Source organism: Nicotiana attenuata, chromosome 12, assembly GCF_001879085.1.
Source record: "Nicotiana attenuata strain UT chromosome 12, NIATTr2, whole genome shotgun sequence".
In the NCBI taxonomy this organism is placed as follows: domain Eukaryota; kingdom Viridiplantae; phylum Streptophyta; class Magnoliopsida; order Solanales; family Solanaceae; genus Nicotiana; species Nicotiana attenuata.
Genome location: NC_032000.1, coordinates 37,223,656 through 37,247,223, shown reverse-complemented (window position 1 = coordinate 37,247,223; position 23,568 = coordinate 37,223,656). Strand labels below are relative to the sequence as shown.

General features: G+C 36.5%; 1 protein-coding gene across 1 annotated transcript; it reads left to right on the top strand.

The window, feature by feature from the left end:
* On the top strand, positions 15,020 to 15,869 carry LOC109236228 (ethylene-responsive transcription factor ERF022-like). The gene has a single exon (XM_019402423.1). The coding sequence runs from the start codon at positions 15,056 to 15,058 to the stop codon at positions 15,638 to 15,640; it is 585 nt and encodes a 194-aa protein (XP_019257968.1). The 5' UTR covers positions 15,020 to 15,055; the 3' UTR covers positions 15,641 to 15,869.

The window sequence follows — 23,568 nt, the reverse complement described above, 5'->3', positions numbered from 1 at the left end:
GACAAGCGTTTATTTTAAGAAGTAGAGAATATAACAACCCAATAGGTGATTTTGAGTTCTAGCTTCTCGTTTTGTGGTTTGAGACATTGAATAACTTAATTTGATGATTTATGACTTGTGTGAATAGTTCATTTTGATTATCGGAAAGTTTAAATATATTTGTACAAAGAAACCTAATTTTAAACTAAAAAGTTGTTAGAGTTAACCTCAGTCAACATTCTTAGTACACGATCTCGTGTCGGTATTTTAACGATTCTGGTAGGTTCTTATGATGATTTTGGACTTATACATATATTTCTTGAGGGTACCGGGTGACCCCAGGCCATTTCCATGCTTATTGTAGAAAGTTAGAATTTGAAATCATAAACACGTGAAATCTTTGAGTTTTGATGCTTTATTCTTTGTTTTAGGTGCTATTTTGATATTTTAAGCTTACGAGCGAGTTCGTGTGAGGTTTATATACTTGTTTGGATGTTTGGAATGGGATTCGAGGGCTCGGGTGAGTTTCAGGTTGGTTTCAAACTGTTTTGGCAAGACTTGGTATTGCTGGTGCTATAGTCATTGCAATTGAGATGAACTACTCGCAAATGCAAGGTTTAAATTTGCGAAGGAGACCTCGCATTTGTGAAATGGGATGGGTGTGGGCAGCTTCGCAATTGCAAATTATGTGTCGCATTTGTGACCATGTGGTTCGTATTTGTGAGCTGCGAAATCGCAAGCAAGAGTTCGCAATTGCTACATCCGCAAATCTAAGATCTCATAAAGTAGAAATATGATTTTTTAGGTAGAAACTTAGAATTTGAAAATTTAGAGATTTAGACCTTGATTTGAGGTCGGATCTCGAAACAAATCACATATTTGAACACGGAGTGAATGGATAATCGGGCTTTGGTTTTTATTTCAAATTTTGACCAAGTGGGTCCGGGTAGACTTTTTGTTAATTTTAAATATGTTTAAGATCAAACCTTTCTAATACTAGGGTAGTTTCTAAAGATTGTTTTGACTTATTTGAGTAATTGAATAGATTCGAGTAGTTTGGAGGCTTGTTCTGAGGAAAATCGGTATTAGAAGGTTGAATTATTCCGAAAAGAGGTAAGTATCTTGCTTAGCCTTGATTTGAGGAAACTAGGATGTAATTGGATCTATTTTCCATGTGCTATATGTGTTGGAGGCGGCGTATATGCAAGGATGACGAGTGTATATGCGTTTGCTATAGGTTAAGCATGCTGGTAGAACTAGTTTTATTATGTTATGTTGCTTTATATGTTATATCTTCCATGTTCTAAATAGATTGTGAAGCTCCTCGGTTGATTTTATTCAAGATGATGGCTATGTTTAGTTGTTGACATATTGGGCGTTAAAATTATTGAAATGTTTGTTTGGTTATTAGTGCAAAAAGGATGGTTATCTATCATGTGATGAGATACATTTAATCACTCTTCTTGAAGTTATTTGTGCTTCCCACCTTGCTTGGTACTGTTTCATATGCTTATGCTTGGTGAGAAGAAAGAAATTCATGAAGAGTGTTTCCGTATTTGTGAGGAAGGGCAATTATGCACGAAGAATGTTTACGTGTTTTCTTTATATGTTATTATCATTGCACGAAGAGTGTTTTCGTGCTTGTGAGGAAGAGTGAATATGCAGGAGGAGTGTTTCCATGCTTGTTATTATACTTATGCTTGGTGAGAAAAAGTGAATTACACGAAGGATGTTTCCATTTTTGTAAGGATGAGAGTAAATTCATAAAGGGTGTTGTGCCATTTGATTGATATTTCTTATTTACTTTTACTACGCGGATTGAAAACTTGGGTATGTTGTTCATGGTTGCCTTTTTATTTTTCTTGGACTTGAGTTACTGTGAAAGGGCTCATTTGGTGTTATTTATGAAAATATAATCGTTATTTTCCTTAGTTATTCCTTCATTATTCCTCGTACTATTTCTGCTTGCTATTGCTCTTGTTATCTCACTTGATATCTATTTTTCTTTTTTACCTGCTATTTTTTCTCGTTATCTTAATTGCCATATCTGTCGTCATTGTTCTCATTATTTAACTGTACAGATTTGTATAATAGGTGTCTTGTCTTAGCCTTGTCACTATCTCATCGGGGTTAGGCTCGATACTTACGGAGTACATTGGGTCGGTTATACTCATACTATACTTCTGCACTTCTTGTGCAGATTTTGGCAACAGACCTAGTGGCACTCAGAGGGTTGACCAGTTGGGGAGTTAAGGAGACTCGTGGTAGTGCTGCACTCTCATATGCAGGCCTTGGAGTCACCTTTCTTATGGTCTTCTACTGTTTATTTGCTTCAAGCTATGTTGTTATTCATTTTCAATGTTGTATTTAGTAATTCTGCAGAAGCTCATGTACTCAGTGACATCAGTTCTGGGAGATTATTAGCCGGATGTGTTGGTTTAGACTCGTTATATATTTTGATTTTCACTCTTTCTTATGTTATCATGTTGTTTAGTGCCTAATTTTGTCTCATATTTCTGTTAAGTATTAGCTTGCCTAGCAAGCGGTGTTAGGCGTCATCACAACCCTGTGGTTGGAAGGTCGTGACACTATACCAGCTTGTGCACAAGAAATATGCACAGTTTTGTAACATTTAGAACTGTTTCCTGCACTTCCTACAATTTCTACACAACTGATTTGCTTAGAAGATTTCCAACAACCTTGCAATTCTGTCAGCTATTGTGATTTTGTTCAACATTAGAGTTTTGTCCACTTTTTGCAAATCTGGCTAGTTTTACCAATATGATCATTTTTTTGCGAATATGACCAAACTTTAAAAAAGTGTCCAGCTGTATCTCTGATACCAAGATGACACGGAATGGGATTGATAATATTGATAATGCAAAAATAACAGAATTAAAAAGATAAGAGATTAGTGTTTAAAATAGAAAAAAAATAACAAGAATTTAACTATGAACTAGTTAAACCTCTTGAATTCCTATGATAAACACTAATCAAGGAAGAACACGAATAAGAAATACGAATTAAGCTAAGTAAATAGTTTAATTCAAAGCGCCTAGTAATTACACCAATAGAATAACGAATTAACATTCAAATACAAAAGATAATCCAAGACTATGAACTTGAACTTGTACAAAATTAACCTAACATAGATAATCTTAGAAAACATGGTAATGAAAAAGAAAGTAAATATACCCTAAACCCTCAAGGACTTTGTCAATCCATCATAAGCTTCCCCTCAAAATGAGGGTAATAGACTATTTATACTATGGTGGTACTTGGGCTAAATGACCAAAATACCCGTAAGCCAATATAGATAGGCTTGATCTTGACCCTTTTAAAGCACTCCAATGCTACGATGTTGACTTGAAAATCATCTTCGTCAAGCGTGCTAACTCGGCATGTATCATTTATCGGATAGCTCTAGTCGCAGTCGTGTAGGTTTGGTCTGGGGGCTAGGGAAGCTGGTCTTTGATATTGCGTGAGGGTGAATCATAGTTGAGCAAGGTCTTCAACAAATAGTCTTTGCGATCACGTGGGTCCCTATTCGCGCAATGAAGGAAAATGCTTCAAATGTTTAAATTGGACCATTTCGGGAATTTGTGCTTATTTTACCATTTTTAGATCTTGAGACCTCGAATTAAGGTGATTATAAAGGAAATTTTTACCTACATCTTGAGGATAAGTAATCTACACTTGATTTTGAATATCTTATCATGATTACTCATGGATTTAAGCACCGAAAATAAGGAATCAAAAAGGTAAAAATGGGGTTTTACCTAAGTTTAAGAAAGTATAATTTGGTAATTTGAACACTGATTTGGACTAAGATTGAGAATGTAATTCTATATTTTGACTCAGGAGGTTATGGGTCATCGGGGTTTTACTTTTGTTTCTGAATTTGACCATGTGGATTCGATATTGACTTTTGTTGACTTTGACCTAGGCCTATCTTTTGCTTATGTAATTGAGTTCTATGACTTTGTTTGACACCATGGAGTGTGCTTATGACTAGATCAAGCTCATTCACTTGATTTGGAACGACAAAAGGCGAATCTTGAAGGTTAGAGCTAGCTCGAGATAGAGGTATTAAGATTTTGACCTCAATGAGAGAATTTTTCCAAAATGATTTATTTGATATGTGTTACGTATATTTGGTTAACATATATGCAAGATGATGAACGTATATGCGAATATCAGGTTTTTCATTATTGGGGTAGTATATGTATCACATGTCTTGTATGTTTTATATGATTTTTTACTTGTTGCGTGACTACTTAAGCATCTTCTCCATGCTAGTACAATGTTATAGATATCCTTCACATGCTAGCTTAATATGTATGTCTAATTATATAATGTCATGCACTATATATACATATATATATTTATATTTGCATTGAGTTTCACATTTAATTGTGTTTATGACATGTTGAGTTGTTCGTGCGGATTATATTATACAAGTTGAATTGTCCGTGCAGATTATGTTATGCACGTAGAGTTGTCCATACTGGTTATTATGTGTGGATGCAGATTCAACCCTCATGAGTCACCCAACAATATTTCTTTCGTGGTGGCATATGTGTAGGTTAGTTGGATACTTGGAGATTGTCAGTTTGATCTAAAATTTGAGTCTTTATCATGCATTAGTGTTATTAGGCTCTTGTTGATACACTCCATATATATAAATGATACTTTGTGAATATCTCTAGATATGTTGTTTAGATGCATTGACATATGCATTCGACTTGTTATTTAAGGAAATCTTGCATCTTATCTCATGCTTAGTCTGTGCATATATTATGTATACTTTTGAACTGCACAAGAGTATAATTTTGACTAAATTGTCACCATTACTTCATTGGCAATAGTCGATAATACTTTTTGTGTACATGTTGGTGTACTCATACTACAGTTAATATATATTTTTGTGTAGGTTCTGATCTTAGTATCTACGGTATCCAAGAGGCAGTATAGGAGCGTGCTTGGAGACTGGTGGTGTGCTGCTTGAGTAACTTCGCAACTTCATGGAGTCTCTTCTATTCTTTCATCTACTATTTTATTCTGTTCATATAGTATTTGTATTTTTCAGCTAGATAGTTGTATGCTTATTCTATCTTTAGATGCTCATGACACCAGTCTTAGGGATTTGTATTTGTTTTTTCGTGTTATATCAGATTTAGTACTATTTGTCTTATTTATTGTTGCGTTGTATGTTGGTTCGTCGAAGGGTTGAGTTAGGTGTCATCATGACTTAGATGGGATTTAGATCGTGGCACAATATCTGTTGTAGCAATTAACCTGTCTTTTTTTCAAGATTATAAATATCACAATTCAAGGAAGCTGACTTGAAGATATTCTTTGGATGACCTGATAAGAAAATTTATAAATCTTACATTTTAAGGAAGCTTAAACACTCTCTCTATATATATATATATGTGCGCGCGCGCGCCCGCGCCGTGTGTCGTGTGGAGCTTAAATAACAAAGGGATGGAATGTGGAAAATTAATTAATTGGAAACAGTATGTCTATATTAACTTTATATTGTTAGAACTGGTATGCTTGTTTTGGTAGTAATTGAACTAACAAGATGACTTTTGCAACTAATTACACATCTCTCTCATGTAACCCACTGTGTACACATTAATAAGTCGTACACGGTAAAAGTTTCTAAATGTTATTATGAACAACATGTATGAAAAGGTCTCTTTTATTGACACAAACAACATTTAGAGGTCAACTCATTAGTTATCGTGCATCAATATTCTCTGTTAATCTCTAGGAAGTTTTAAAATATAGTATAGTATGTGGTTGGTTTCTTTTATCTCCTCGTAAATGTTTTAGTGGCGTCAAAATTTGCCAAAGGGAACTTTTTCTTGGATTTGATACAAAAGTTGGCCTAGTATGTATGTTGAAGTTGATGATGATGGTGAAGATGATGATAATAATATGGAGTAGTAATTAATCAATTCAAATATTGAATAGATTATTGGTACTATAACTAGTAAATTTCACAAGTGAATTTTGGCGACTACTAGTTAATACGATTATAAATTATGAAACATCTAATTTCCCATCTTTTCAGAAAGAATGTATCAATGGAAAGAGAACTCTTTATCTTTTATAATTATAAGACCTGTCAGGAATGAATCTCTTTGTTAGTCCATCGATAGGATGACTTACAGAAATTTCAATATGATAATAAAAGGAAAATAATTAGCCCTAAGTGTCTTAAGAGATAAAGTTTGCATTTAATATTTTTCAAACTTACAGAGTGAAGTCCCAAACATAGAACGAGAGTTCCTAAAGGTTCTTGGATATTACTAGTTGCAAACTTCACAAAGCTCTGTTGTATCTTGAGAGAATATTTGTCATTAATTCTGTAGCAAATTATGTAAGGGAGCAAATAACATGTTCTTGAAAGAATGAAATTCATTTGCACCTAATTAAGCCTCTTACCAAGTCATACTAAACTCTTTTTTACTAAACATTTGTGTGTTGTTCGGATGGAAATCATGATCAAGCAGGTAGTCTAGCTAAAATAGCTATTCGTCAGAAATAGATGCATTCTAATGTAGGCTACTATAGAAGCATATAATATTTCAAGTGTTAAAAATAATAATATTAAATTGGAAGCGGGCATGTTTGTCCACCGGCTAATAGCCTGTTTGGCCAAGTTTCTTTTTGGCCAAAAGTGTTTTTTTTTTTTTTTTCCAAAAGCATTTTTGGCCAAAAATTGAGGTGTTTGGCCAAGCTTTTGGAAGGAAAAAAAGTGCTTTTGAGGAGAAGCAGAAGCAGTTTTGGAGAAGCAGAAAAAAGTAGCTTCTCTCCAAAAGCACTTTTTTGAAAAGCACTTTTGAGAAAAATATACTTAGAAGCAGTTTTTTAAAGCTTGGCCAAACATTAATTGCTGCTCAGAAGTGTTTTTCAAACTAATTAGCCAAAAACAAACTGCTTCTCACCAAAGTAACTTTTGAGAAAAGCACTTTTGAAAAAAAATACTTATCAAAATAAGCTGATTTTTGCAGCTTGGCCAAATGGGCTATAAATCAGGCCGTCTATACATTTACTAACTCTTCTACCGTAAGAACACTTGAAACAGAAAATTCTCTGATATATGACCCCGTAAGAAAGCTAGTATTATTTTTTTTCGATTTTGCGGAACTGAAAAGAGCTATTTCGCTCTCCAATTATTTATCTGACCCGCTTTCCTTAGAATTTTTTTTCTTTTTTTGCTGAAGCTTTAGATAATTGAATGACAAGTGAGTTTTCTTTATCACATAAGGAAAATGTTCTTTTTTTTGTTCTAATAAACTAGGAAAGCAAAAGTTTTTCCTTTGAGCATGCTCCTCGTACTTTCTTAACTTAAAGACAAATATACACCAAAATTATTAATTGCAAGCTTTTTCTCCCAAGGGAGAAGAACAGAAGCTTTACTCTAAAATACTATGTGCCATCTAGTGGACAATAAAGAATGCATTTTTTATAATTTATTTCTCATAAATAGACCTAAGTCAAACCTTAGAAAACGATCAAACCGTGTGATCATTGTTAACTTGGATCAAGATCCTCTTATGATATCTTCATTTATTATTTTTTTATTTACCGATTTACTTCCGTCTTTGGTACTAATCTGTTACCCTTAGGCAAAGGTTAATTTATTGGTGTCACCTAACAAAAGCAAGATCAAAAGGTTGAAAATGTGAATTTTGATTTAAGCTTTTAGAGCTTGTTTTGTCAAAAAGTACTTATTTGAAAATTTGATATGTTTGGTGAAGACGGAAAAGTGTTTTTGAGCAGAGCAAAATCAGTTTTTCTCCTTAATTTTAAGGAGAAACTAGAATTTGTAACTTCTTCCAAAAAGCAGAAGTAGAAAATTAATTTTTTCAAGACAAAAATATTTTTATCATAAAATTTATATTTCTCAAATTATTTTTTATTAATTTAACTTTTTTCTTCTTTTGTTTCTACTATCCCTTTCTTCTATTCTTTTTATTTTTATTGCATTTTTGTTCTGCTTCTCCCGTTCCTCATTGGATCAGGTCTGCAGCTCCTACTAGAGGCTATTCTCCCAATAAAGCAAGATAACACAATGACACTGAGTAGTTCCTAGTAGCACTTAAGCTATATCTCCCATTCAGATATTAATACTCCATCTCTACTTTGAGCTTGTGAAGTTTCTTAACCACAATCAGCAGATGGTCTATATAGTCAGTCATTAATATTGAATTTCATATATATCCCACGAACCGTTTTACCCATAGAATATCTTTCTTCTCGAAGAGTAACTAAAATAATTTTTCATCAGAAACAATATTCCACAATCTACTTTTTTTTTTAATGTTTACTCCTTCATACTTCGTAGGTGTACATATCTTATCCCATGCCATCAAAGTAAACTTCCTCTTCCCCTTTGAGCTATACCATAGATCGATAGTCCCTATCTATCAATAGTCATAAGTACACTTCGTTCTCGAAAAATATTCCATGACTAAAATAACAAAGGGGAAATTGGATTACCCTGAGCCCCCTTCTAACTTAAAAGTAATCATGTTCTTCTCTATTCACCTTAACCGAGAACTTTGTAGAGATAACACATGACATGATAAGCTAAACATTCGAGAGAACCCAAAATCTATCGCTATTTCTTCTATGAAGTCTCATTTTTACCGCATCATAAGCTTTTCTCAAATCTATTTTTATCATACATCTTGGGGAGGTCTTCCTGTTGTAGTGTCTCAATAGATCATGACATATCAGAATACTAAGTACAAGTGATCTTCCCTAAATAAATGCAGCTTGAGGATCATTCACCAAGGTAGGAAGAACATCCTTCAATCTTTTGCATAGCATCTTAAAAATGCACTTATACAGGATATACAACAAGAAACAGGCCTGAACTGACTTACATGCATAGGATAAGTACATTCCTAAAGAATTTCATCATTGATTTAGTAATATCCTCACTAATTATTTTTCAAGAACCTAATGAAGTCAATCCCACAGCTATTAGTCATGGGCTTTTGTTTATGTTAGTGCTAAAGAGTGCTTCTTTAACTTCTTTATTAGAGAAAGCCTGTATTGAGATTAGTAGTTAGTTTAACTTTTGTAGTTGATTAAGCAGTTAAATAGTTAGTACTTAGCTGACGGTTTGGATGTGAGTTGTCCCATTAGTTGGTTGTTAGATAGTTAAGTGGGTTAATTATAAATAGCTGTTGTACATATACATTCTGTGAGAATCAATACAACAGTGAGCTTCTCTCCCAAATATCTTCTCTCTACTTCCTTGGATGGACTGTGAGATTGAGCTCCTTATATTGAGAAAATCAACATGGTATCAGAGCAGTGACTCGATCATACGCTCGTTATGAGATTTCAGTAATCAATTTTGTGTTTATCCATTCTTCGATTCCTTCTCTGCTACGAGATTTCTCAGTTCTGCGATACTGGCGATTGATGATGAAATCGAAGAGAAAATTGATCACACGCATCCATTGTACGCTCATCCTTCTGATACACCTGGAACGATCTTAATTCCAATGAAATTGACAGAATCTGACAATTATGGGCTTTGGTGAAGGTCGATGCGAATTGCACTTCATGCTAAGTGAAAACTAGGGTTCGTGACTTGTATGTGTAGAAAGGACCAATTTAGGACTAAATTACATGAGGATTGGGAAACCTGCAATGCAATTGTTCTGTCTTGGATCATGAACACGGTATCGCCGGACCTGCTTAGTGAAATTGTGTACGCATCAAATGCTCATTTGGTCTGGAAGGATCTGATGGAACGCTTTCATAAGGTGAATTATGTGCGCATTTTCCAGTATATAGGGAGATTGCCACAATTTCGCAGGGGACTGACTTGGTATCAACTTATTTTACCAAATTGAAAGAACTTTGGGCAGAGTATGATGCCCTAATTCCTTCTCCTGGCTGTGATTGTCCTAAATCAAAGGACCACCTTGAGCATTTGCAGCGTCAGAGATTACTTCAATTTCTTAGTGTCTAAATGAGTCATATGAGCAGGCTCGCAGGCAAATACTCATGAAGACAATAGAGCCTAGCTTGAATCAAGTATATGTTATGATTATAGAGGATGAGAGTCAAAAGTCACAACCTTTTTCACCTTTAACAGGGAAAATTGATATCATGGCTATGCATGTAGGTCGTGGACAACCATACAAAGGAAAGAATCCTAATATGCAATGTGAGTATTGTAATATGAGGAAGAACTAAGTTGATTAGCTACCCGGCTGACTTTAAGGCAAAGAAGAAGTTTGTTGTCAATAATGCAGTTGGGAACAATGTGGTAGACAAGAAATCTCAGGTAGTGGAAGGTAAGGTTGCAGGTGAATCTCCAAAAGGTGGATATTTTTCACAGAAGCACAATACAACCAGATCCTTGGTATGTTGAATAGGAACAAGGATGTCGCTGGACCTCAAGCTAATTTGGCAGGTATTACCACATCTTTTATGGCAGACTTAGGTACTACTGAATGGATTATAGATTCTGGTGCTTCTCACCATATTATTGTCTCACTTAATACCTTAACAGATGTTAGTGAATTGAGTTCCAAGGAAGAAGTTGACTTACCTAATGGAGCTAAGTCCAACATACTACACATAGTAATTGCTAAGTTCCTTGAAAGTATTAGGGCTAAAGATGTGCTATATGTTCCAGATTTCATATACAATTTGCTAAGTGTGTCCAAGCTTACCAAAGCCTCTCTTGTTTTGCCCTGTTTTTTTTCTGATTTTTGCATTTTTCAGGACCTCTTCACTGCGGGATGTGGGAGATTGGTAAGGAGCATGGTGTTCTATACATTATGAGACAAAGAAACAGTTACAGCAATATGAAGGATCTAGTGAAGAGTGCAGTGGTGCAAGGAACATCAGTAGACAGTAGTCTTTGGCATCGCAGATTGGGGCATGCTTCAATCAAGACTATGAAGCACATATCATTCCTACAAGATAAAAATTTAGATGTAGCTGTCAATAAAGATTGTTCCATTTGCTCATTAGCAAAGCAAAGTAAGTTGTTGTTTCCTACTAGTCATACTATTAATGAGAAACCATTAGAACTGATTCACATGGATGTATAGGGTCCTTATAGGATACCTACTCATGATAGAAAGTATTATTTTTCCTTACTATAGTAGATGATCATACCAGATTCACATGGGTTTACCTGTTGCAAATGAAGAGTGATGTTGCTACTGTACTCAAAATGTTTCATCCATTAATAAAAATACAGTTTTGTACTGTTCTAAAAGTGGTTAGAACTAACAATGAAACATAATTCTTTAACAAAATATGTATTGACTTGTTCAATTCATATGGAATAATTCATCAAAGCAGTTGTGGGCATACCCCTCAGCAGAATAGGGTAGCTAAGAAGAAGCACATGCACATCCTAGACATTGCTCGAGCATTGAAGTTTCAAGCTCAGATTCCTACTAGATTCTGGGGAGAATGTATAAAATGGGCTGTCAATTTGATCAATAGGTTGTCAACTGAAGTTCTATTGGAAAAATCACCACATGAACTACTGCATGGAAAGCCACCATCCATTGATTATTTGCGAGTTTTTGGGTGTTTTTGCTATGCCGCAACTGTTGTCAGATATAATATAAAAGATATATATATATATATATATATATATATATATATATATGCTTTTATGTGGGTTGCGCATGTGGCGACACAAGGTGGGAACATTATGATGCACGTGTGGCGAAACAAGGCGGGCACTTATTATGTTATTATTTGCACACGTGACGAGACAAGGTGGGCTATGTCAGGGATCGATTGTGATGATTTGTGATGGCCTGGGGGCATTCTTGCTGTTTGATATTGTGTTGTGGTTGCTTACCTGTATGAGTTTCATCTTGTGGAAGTTGTGAGAAAACATCTTACGTGCCGTCCGTTCTTTTTCTTATGCTTATTAGCTGGTAGGAACTATGTTAAAGCACTTGCACAAGAATACACGTAGTTAAACACTCCCATTGGATATAAAGTTCTCCTGATATTGCTGACTATAGATGTACACCCTCGTCTACTTGTCATATATGTGAGAGTAGCTCTAGTTAGTAAGTGAGTTATCAGCGTGACCATGAGTTGTGATGGGGGCACAGGATGCCAAGTGTTAGGGTTCAGGTATTGGGACCCTTGAGCTGTAAGTTGTCCGAGGTTCAGTATTTCGTGGAGTCTGTTGGCTAAGACTTGATGTGAACACTGTCGTAGGTTCTAAGTTATTGCTTACCTTTAATGTATTTGTGATTTAGGTTTTGGGTTTGTGATTTCGCTCGCTCTTCTATGTCATTATTATGGTATTTTCACCGTTGCTATTTTTCTTCCCTCTGTGATTGTTGTATTGTTAGTCATAATGTGTAGTCTTTATATGTATACATCATGTTCCGTTGTTCCTATGCTTATATTTGTACAGTCTATTAGACCGATAGGTGTCTTGACTGTTCCTCGTCACTACTCCACCGAGATTAGTCTTGATACTTACTGGGCACCGTTGTGGTGTGCTCATGCTACTCCTCTGTACATTTTTGTTGTGCAGATCCAGGTGTCGATTGTCAGTAGCTGTACGGACCATTGCTGAGGAGACTCAAGGTAAACCTGCTGCTGCATTCGCAGGCTTCAGAGTTACCTTCTTACTTGTATTCAACTGTTTTCACTCCTTTCCAAACAGTTTATATAGAAGTGGTAGCTAACTCTGTAGAGCTTATGACTTGTACTACCGGGTTTTGGGAATCTGCTCATTGTATAAAGGATTCATTCCAGAAAAATTTTAAGATGTTATTTATTATTGTTGTTCTTCTGTAAATATTAGGGTTACCTAGTCCTTAAGACTAGGTGCCGTCACGAAACCCAACGGAGGGGAAATTGGGTCCTGACAATCAAGGAGCTGGATAATAAACCCAGGCTAATTAATCTGCTCCTACTATCCAGGCATTGCATAAGGACCAAGTCCATGAATGTGGCAATGTGCCTTCTTTCCTGCTTGGGCAGCACGACCTTGTTAACAAATTCAAATAGCACTTTGTGGGGTGGCTTCTTCTCACTTTTGTGTACAGCCTTTGCCTCTGGCTCTAATTCATTGTCAGCAAACTTTCTTGTAATGGCATGGGAGGTAGGAAGATTCTCTAAACTTGGCCACTTGAGCTTTTTGTAATCATTGTACCCTTCATCAGGTACACCTAGAATCTCTCCCTATTCCTTGTTGTCGAAGCTCACAGTCACTCCCTTCACCACACTGGTGACTCTGCCATTTATGATCTCACAGTTTGCCATGAACTCTACAATCTCAGCCCTGGCAAGCCTTCCATCCATCTGAAGGACCATATCCTTCTAACCCTACAGATGTAGTCTTTGTAGCAGCATGACCATGCCTTCCTCCTCCAAGTCCCTGAGGAGTCTACCCTTCAAGATGGTTCTTTTACCAAACTTCTCCATCTTGTCCTGTTCTTCAATGATTTCTTCTTCTTCTTGTTCTTCACTCTCTTCTTCCTCCACTATTTTCATGGCAGACCTTGTTTTTTCGCCAAGGTAGAAGGTTCTGCAGACTTTGTCTTTGAAGGAGACTTCTTTTTGGAAGTCTTTCTTTTCTTTGTCTTTGGATTCGCAACCTCTTCCTCCTATGCCTTGTCTTCATCACAAAGAACCAGGTTCATCTCCTCAATTTCAACTGCCTCAACTGGCTCAACCACTTTCTTCTTTCCCTTTGCAGTAACTTTTCTTTTACTCTCTTCTAGGGTTTTGTCATGACCCAAACCAATGGGCCATGACGGGCACCCTGTGCCTTACCCAACCGAGTACCAACTTAACATATCTTTCTTGTCATACCATCATGGATAAATGGGCCAGAAGGGCCTACAAGAGATAACCAGAATAAACTATATGGGAATACTAGACATAGGATGACCCAACATGATATAACTTATAAATGTGAGATATGGGCCTGTAAGACCAACATGATCATTTGTATACTCAAAACATAGGGTGACAAGGCCATATAAGTATCCATATACATGACATCTGTCTACAAGCCTCTAAGAGTACATAAGCGTCATAAAGGTCGGGACAGGGCCCCGCTATACCAATCAATACATGTCCAAATCATACTAACCAAATAGACAACTTCGGAGCAAGTGGAGTGCACCAACACCTATCGATACATGCGGGCATGAAACACAGAATCCCCAGGCCAAAGGGACGTCAGTACAAATAAAGTACCGAGTATGTAAGGCATGAAAGCAGTATATAAAAGACATGAAAAAAATATGGAGTAAAGAACTCAACCTGTAAGTCTGAATAGCTATGAGAATCATGACATTTATATGTCATGCATATGCATATAAATGTCATATCATGCATAGGTATATGCGTACATAACATCATCAAGCCTCTAAGGGCATCTCATCATNTTTTGGGTGTTTTTGCTATGCCGCAACTGTTGTCAGATATAATATAAAAGATATATATATATATATATATATATATATATATATATATGCTTTTTATGTTGGATTTTTCTTAAAATGACACATTTCAGCTACACAATCTGCATATCTTCATAAACTTTGTGGTCAACGCCAAAAGCTATTCTTGAATCTACTCTAGAAATTTTTTTCTACTAATTGAGCTACCGCGGATTTATTCTAATTTAAAATTCATGGATAATATTACATGTTAATTACGTTATTAATACTTTAAGAATCCATATGTACGAGGACAGCGAGGTCTATCACAAATAAAACATGAACCCCTTAAGTATATTTATACGTGGCGTCATCCTACTGGTTAATCAAAGCCCTCCAACTCAAACACGTGGAGAAACACCAAAATCGATTTTTTTAAAATTTTTTGCTTCATTCTGTCATACAACTTTAATCCACTTTCATGCAACTACGTGGAAACTCACTTCACACCTCATAACTAAGTGCCCATTCCTTCTTACTCGTCAATTCAACTATATATTCCTCTCCCTCAACCCTCACTTCCATGTCCATAACCTTGTCATCTTAAAAAAACAACCAAGAAAGAAAAAAAAAACCTTGCTAGGAAAATGGAAGATCATCAAGAAAAAAGCAATATTCATATGTATAGAGGAGTAAGGAAGAGAAAATGGGGGAAATGGGTGTCGGAGATACGCGAACCGGGGAAGAAAACACGAATATGGCTAGGAAGTTATGAGACACCGGAGATGGCTGCAGCAGCCTATGATGTTGCTGCATTTCATCTAAAAGGCGAGAGAGCAAGACTCAATTTCCCCGAATTAACCGATAGTTTTCCAAAACCCTCAAGTTCTAAGCCTGAAGATGTGCAAATGGCAGCTCATGAAGCAGCAATGAGGTTCAAAAGACAAACTCCGGAGCCACCCGAGAGCGGTGGCTGTGGCGGTGGTGGCACGGTGGTTCCGGTGAGGGTAGGTCTATCGTCGAGTCAAATTCAGGCGATTAATGAGTCGCCGTTGGACTCACCTAAAATGTGGATGGAGCTAGCTGGGGCTTTGTTATTACGAGATCCTGTTAGAGAGTACACTTGTTCCTCGTATTCTTTTACCGATCCTATGGTATTGGGTGAAGACATGGTTGAGTTTGAGGAGTGGGATGAAATGCAACAGCATCATGATTCCATTTGGGATTTTTAGGTGGAAAAAAAATTCCATATGGCCCCTTTTAGTATTTATATTTTAGCAAAGATTATTAGGGGCCAATTTAAGAAGAAGAAAAAAAAGAGAACAAAAGCTTAACGAAGGTTATTTATTTTTTATTTTCCCCCTTTTCTGCAGAAATAGAGATTCTTTTAGAGAATATTTGTTATATTGTAATCTTGAGGAGTCCATGACGATTTACTAAATCAATAGAAAAAAGATAATGGTGGAGCCTTGAATTAATTTGATTTTGCTTTTCTATAGCCTTCATTTCTTTCCCTAATAAATTTTTGGGTGGGCCAAAGAATCTTCGTATGTTTAGAGTTTATTGCAGACACAAGATTAGTTTGTATTTATGTTGTATGTCACAGAAAATGACATCGAAAAGTATTTTTCACTTGACAAAATTTTAGTTTGAATCTTCTAAAACTGATTCACAAACTAACACTTCAAAGTTTCATCTTTTCCATTTTTTTCTGGTAATAATAACATAAATTATATATGCACCAATCTTTCATTTTGTAAAAGAAGCTCTTTGGATATTACTAATTATTTTCACTGAATTCTGGGTCTGAGCGCTTAGCAGCGAAGGTGGAGCTAGAAATTGAAGTTTATGGGTTTGATATTGTAGTCCGTTTATATTACTTGATTCTAAATTAATAATTTCGTTTAATAAATTTCATAAGATAAATATAAGATTTGAACCAAATTTTTTGAGTTTTACCGAACCTAACTTCTATGCTTAGCCGTCCCTACTTCCACCTTTATTCTTATGCAACTACTTGGCCTGGCCCGGACTTTGATCACGCCCAACTATGCCTTATAAAAAGGACAATGCGGTCGCTGCAAATATAATCCCGTTTACAAGTCCGGAGTCGAATCCCACAGAGAACTAAGATTTAGCTACAGCTGTTCACTATCACCAAGAAGACAAGCTTGAACAATTCCTAACCTATAGATATTAAGATTCTTGTATTTAACTACTTAACTAATAAATTAAAATAGTAAATTAACAACTAACGACACTGAGGGTTAGAGAAAAGATTAAGGAGGTGTAGAGTTATGATTTCCCCTATTGTCGGAATCCTTCCCGCTATGTTTTCTATAACTTCGCCTAAGTATTCTCTATCGATCATGGGCACTCTTATTACCGTAAATCTCTCCCGAGTAATTACGACAATTTACTAGACGCACTCTCCCGAGCTACGCTAGCTGGCTTTTAATACAGCTCACTTCAGATCGCACCCAAGGCTTCGTTATCCCTAATCCCGCCTTTAAACCCTCGGTTATTGCTCCCTCATATACTTTGGGAGTGGTGTTGTTCAACAATTACCTAAACATGCACTCTCTCCCGAGTTATGCATACTAAATAGGCACAGCTAATTGAGAGCTCTTCAACCAACCACAATATAAACGTAGTTGAACAAATAGAGAAAAGCTATGGCTCAATTATATAAAAACATAACAAGAATTTATCCTACAAAAGGTTCTATCAAAACTCTAGATAACAAATTAGCTATTCATAATAGTATGTAAAACTACAATACTAAAAGTCATAACCAACAATGAAAAATAGGAAGAGGAAGGAAAAACTCGTAGAAGTATTCTCCGCCTTGCTCCCAATGTGTTCTTGCCCTAAGTGTCTCCATCCTCGCCTCCTTAGATCTAATTTGTGTCCAAAATATGTCCTCTCTTGTTCTTGGCCGGCCTCCTTTGTTTAATATAGGGTTTAGGACTTAAAATCCCATGTTTTGCACTTTAGTCCCTGAAATTTTCGCTTCCTGCCGCGGTCCCACCGCGGTCGCGGTCAAACCGCGGCCAAACATACTCTCTGATTCTTCAGTTGTCCGCAAGTACATTCTGCCGCGGTTCTGCCGCGATCGCGGTGCAACCGCGGTTTTTCACCCTGTTCCATTTGGAATTTGGAAAAACGTAAAACATGAAAGTTGTAGCCCTTTGAGTTAGCTTTCCAACCATGTATTGTGGAGCCCAAATGGAGTTCTGAGCAAAAAGTTATATCTATTTTACTAGATAGTGCGCAATATGCCTCCTCAAGTCTTCGTTCGTACTTAATTATCAAATTTGACCCCCGAACACGATCCCGGCTTAATTCCTTGAGCTTTTACTCAGACTTCAAAGCTTCAAATCACTTAAATTCATTACATAACATCTANCTTCGGAGCAAGTGGAGTGCACCAACACCTATCGATACATGCGGGCATGAAACACAGAATCCCCAGGCCAAAGGGACGTCAGTACAAATAAAGTACCGAGTATGTAAGGCATGAAAGCAGTATATAAAAGACATGAAAAAAATATGGAGTAAAGAACTCAACCTGTAAGTCTGAATAGCTATGAGAATCATGACATTTATATGTCATGCATATGCATATAAATGTCATATCATGCATAGGTATATGCGTACATAACATCATCAAGCCTCTAAGGGCATCTCATCATACCATCTCGGCCTCTGTGGGCAAAATCATCAACGTATATCAGCTGATCAGGTGGTGGTGCCTAAATAACGCCATAACCTTTCCCATACCCCATATACATATACTATATGCGTATATAACGCCATCTGGTCATGGGTAAATATACATGTATAAATGAATGTGATGCATAATGAAGTAAGTCAATAAGATCTCTCGGAATGTCATGAGACCCATGAACAGACGATATGATAGTAGGACATATGGGGAATCAAGAACATCAGCAACCCTAGTACTTCTAAGAATAGAATCATTTATGAAAGTTGCGTGTTTGCTCATTTTGTTGTATCATATGGATCATGCCAAAAGGAAAGAAGGGATAGCCTTAACATAACTTAACTCCGTTGAGTCCTTAACACCCTTCCAAGCAATTCTCCAAAGAACTCAACTCAATCTACCATAGCATAGGAGATTCAAAACCAGTGCTGAGTAAAGGCTAAGTCCGCAACTTTAATTAGTAGCTCGTTTATGTAAATTTGGGCAGCATCTTCCTTGTAACAAGGGACTCCTCCAATACCATATACCAACAATAACAACCAGAGAAATCCAGCAACATATAAATATCAATAACAAGACACCATATAGAAACAACAAGTCATAATTACTTCACGACGAACGACAAGCTCCGATTGGAATCTTTATACCCATATCACCCCTTATATACTTATTACTTTAACTTAAAAGTATCATTAACATGATAATGAAGCCATTCATCAATGATTTCAGCTTTATACCGTATATTTATAACAAAGAAAATAATCCACAACTCCAATTATCCTCAATTAGCAACTTTATTCACTAGTTCATGTCTAGTCCATCCATTTAACTTAATTAACATCAAGATAATCTTAAGCACATGAAACAACGCAATATACATACCTCCTAGAGTAGCTTCAAGTTAAAATCCAAATTATATTTAGCTTACAACAACCCTCAATGGCAATACAACACCATAGAAGTGACTTAAGCTAATCCAAGTATTATCTTGTAGTTTATCATCCTAACAACTTAACCAACATACAAGCAAGCTAAAGCATAATTAGTAGGCTATTATACTCATCTTAGCCAATAGCAACAACTTGAAATTTCAGCCTATCCTCAATGACAACACAACCTCAAAGAGGTGTTGTTCTTCACTAGAACTAACTTTTGATGTTGAAATATGGTGCAATCACTTCAACCCCTTATGGTATCTTTTTAGAAGGGTTAGGAGAAGTTTGGAAATGAAGTTGACTCGAAAATGAGCAGAAAATAGGCGTCCAAATCATTTTTAAAGTGAAGTAGGTCGAGCACCGCCTAAGTGGGTCCCATGGGAGCTGCTTGCGCAGTCTCGCAAAAATGCGAATATCTCTCTACTCCGATGTTGTATCGACAAACGGTTTAATGCCTTGGAAACTAGGATCGTATACCTAAAATTTGGTAGGTAGATAATCCCTTAATTCCAAGAATATTGAGAAGATACATTTGACCTAATATTGCAGCACGTTATGATGTAACTTGTGATGACCTTTGCCAACTTTTGTTCCACAACTTGCTTGACTTCAAAACGTAGCACATGTCTATCATACGACTCAAATAACTCATAAAATAACCTCCTTATCATGTTAAGAACCCTAGTCTCACCCCAGAGTACATGTTATAACATTCCAAACTTGTCGACTTTTGACGGAACTTATTTTCTTTAATTGGTTTAGCTTCTAAGCTTTCCAACCCCCTTGGTACTTGTTATTCATGATCTTAAATATTTGTAACCTCCAAGGTAACATGATTAACTTACTTTATATGATTCCAGATATAATCTCATTTCTGAGCTTATATCAATTGACTTACGACATACTCTCACATACGAAAAAACATGGGGTGTAACAGGCTTTTTCCAGTTCAGCCTCACTCTGCTTCTTCTGACTCCTTATAGCTCTTCCTCTTGTAAGAGGAGTCTTTACAGAGATAGAAAAAGCATCCTTCCTCTTCTTATTTGCCCTAGCAGTTCCAGGGATTTTAACTCCTGAACTCTTCTTCCGTTTAGGATTGTAACTGTCAGACACTCGTTTCAATAGGTCTTCGAGGGGTTCCTTCACAGATGGAACAGGTTCTTGGAACCTCTTCCTACACCTTACCAACCCCTCAGCAGCACTTGCATCTCCAGACCCACTACCCCCTTTTTCTCTCAATCTTTCTTCCTCTCCAGCAGATTCCTCACTCCACAATACCATAGCTCCTGTTTCTTCAATCAAACCAATAGGAGTGGGTGAAGATTCACCACTCCTTCTTTTCCCATTCCCCTCACATCACCTTGAGCACCCTCACTCTCTTTTTCTTTTTCCTTTTTATGTTTACCACCAGTTTTCCAAATTTAGTGGTTTCAACCCCAGCCATAGTTCCCACCAAAACAAACCTACTTTCCAGATTTTCAGCAACCTCGGAAATTGTCTCAGATGTAATTTTAGGACCAGATGTTACCTGCTCTGTTTGAGATGAAACAGTTTCTTCCCCCTCAATTGCAGACTTAAATGACCCGACTTGCTTTTAACTGCTCATTAGTTTTCTTGATTTGTTCTCCTCCGGCGACTACCTTGCGAGCAATCATCTTGAACCTTCCTTTCTTGAGGTGGGTGTGGTTGAAGGTGTGATAGATGGTGTGGGTATAGTTTCCTTGGGTGGTGAAGATGGATTTTCAAAGAGGTTGGCCATTGATGGTTGCAGACAAAGTGTGAGTGTTGAAAAGATGAACATAGAGAGAGATTTTTTACAGCAGGAGAGTTTAGAATGAAAAAATGGGTAAGGCCAAATCAATTTAAGGAGGGGAAGTTAATTGGGTAACGACAGCTTTTCAAAATCTTAGAAGTCTAATCAAACTATGAGTCAGTTTGAAAAGACGTTGAGGACTCTCCCTAGAATCTAAGCACTTATTGCGTTTTGGGACTCTCTGTGGATGAAACTGGTTCATTTTGTAACGGATAAGCTTAAGGAAGTTTAGGATTAAATGGGACTCTCCTTTTGATCATAATCCAAATATAATTATTTCAAAATATGTAGAGTGGAGAGTACGCACCATGTAATCTTGATGAACCAGGTTCTTCACTGATAAAATCTCTTGTGTAAGTATGAATTTTCCAAGAAAATAAAGATAATATTATTAGAAATTAAAAAAATATTTTAGCACCTGGCACAAGAGTAAACTAAGTGAAAGTATGAGACTGAGCAGAATCTAATCTAGTTATGTACAAAATTCACAAATTGTCTAACAAATTTTTGAGTTAGAAGTGGTTCTTTTTAGGTGATCTTAATCATCCCTAATTCTAACCTGTTCCTTTCAAAGTGATCTCTACTTAGAGCTTTTGTGAAGATATCAGCTATTTGCTTGTCAGTAGCACAAAATTCCATAGTGATAAAACCCTTTTCATAGTTGTCCCTCAAAAAGCGATGCCTAACATCTAAGTGCTTAGTTCTTTTGTGATGAACCAGGTTCTTGGTCATACTAATTGCACTGGTGATATCACAAAAGATGGGGATACAATCTACATCAATTCCAGATTTCATTAATTGATGTTTGATCCATAATAATTGAGCATAACATGAGGCAACGACAACATACTCAGTTTCAGCAGTAGACAAGGCCATATACTTTTGCTTTTTGGTGGCCCAAGACACAAGACATGAGCCGAGAAAGTGTGCCATACCTGAGGTGCTCTTTCTATCCACAAGAAATCCTGCATAAACAACATCAGCATATCCCACTAAGTTGAAATTGCTACCTTTTGGATACCATAGACATAGGTTACTGGTGACTTTTAGGTATCTCAAGATCTTCTTAACAACAGTCAAGTGAGACTCCTTTGGATTTGCCTGAAATCTAGCACAAAGGCCTATACCGAAAATAATGTCAGGTCTATTAGTAGTGAGATACAACAAATAGCCAATCATTCCCCTATACAACTTCTGATCAATACATGAACCAGGTTCATCTATATCCAATTTTGTGGCTGTTGCTATAGGTGTGTCAATTTCTTTGGAGTCTTCCATTTTAAACCTTTTAAGCAACTATTTAACATACTTTTGCTGATGGATCATTGTTCCACTTGAATTTTGTTGAATTTGTAAGCCTAAAAATAAATTAAGCTCACCCATCATACTCATTTCAAATTCATTCCCCATTAGTTTCAAAAATTCTTTACTTAGCTTATCAGTAGTTGCTCCAAAGATTATATCATCAACATATATCTCAACTACCAAGAGATCTTTACCTTTTTCTTTCAAGAACAAAGCATTATCAATTTTACCTCTCTTGTAGCCATGCTCAAGCAAGAATTTTGACAATCTTTCATGCCATTCTCTTGGAGCCTGCTTGAGCCCATAAAGTACCTTGTCAAGCTTGTACACATCATCAATGATCAGGACATTCCTTGCTTTGAAAGCCCGGAGGTTTCTTGACAAACACTTCTTCCTTTAAATAGCCATTGAGGAAGGCACTCTTGACATCCATCTGATGGAGAGTGAATTACATGTAAGCAGCAAAGTCTATAAGAAGTCTAATTGCTTCCAATCTTGCAACTGGAGCAAAAGTCTCATTATAGTCTATGCCCTCCTCTTGACTATATCCTTGAACCACCAATCTTGCCTTGTTCATTGTAACTGTTCCATCTTCGTCAAGTTTGTTTCTATAGACCCATTTTGTGCTAATTACTGATATGTCCTTGGGTCTTGGTACCAGATGCCAAACTTGACTTTTCTCAATGGTTGAGTTAATCTTGCATTGCATTCACCCAGTTAGCATCCTGCAAAAACTCAGCAACATTTTTAGGTTCAATAACAGATAAAAAAAGCATCAAAAACACAAAGATTCTTCAAAGAAGATCTGGTTTTGATTCCAAAGGTTGGATCAGTAATTATATTCTCAATGAGATGAGAAGTTTGATACTTGTAAGGTTTCACAATTAGCTGGTTTTCCATAGATGTTCCTTCAATGTTTTGTTGCTGAGAAATAAGTTCATGGACAGGTTCCCTCGAGGTTTGAGGACCAGTTCCTCTTTGTTCAATTCCCCCTGTTAGGTTGCCCTGGGTGGAAGGATCTGTTTCATCACCTGTTCCTTCCTCTAGTGCAGCTTCCGTTTGGGCTACACACATGCACACACACACACACACACATACACACACACACACACACACACACACACACACACACATATATATATATATATATATATATATATATATATATATATATACATTTGAGTTTCTTACCATCCCAATTGCTTCACCATCGTGTTCCTGCCTCTTAGAAAGAATGTTAGTTTCGTCAAAAACCACATGTACACTTTCTTCTACACATATAGTTCTTTTATTATAACTCTTATAAGCTTTACTATGTGAAGAATATCCCAAGAATACTCCCTCATCACTCTGGGATCAAACTTACCTAGGGAGTCTTTA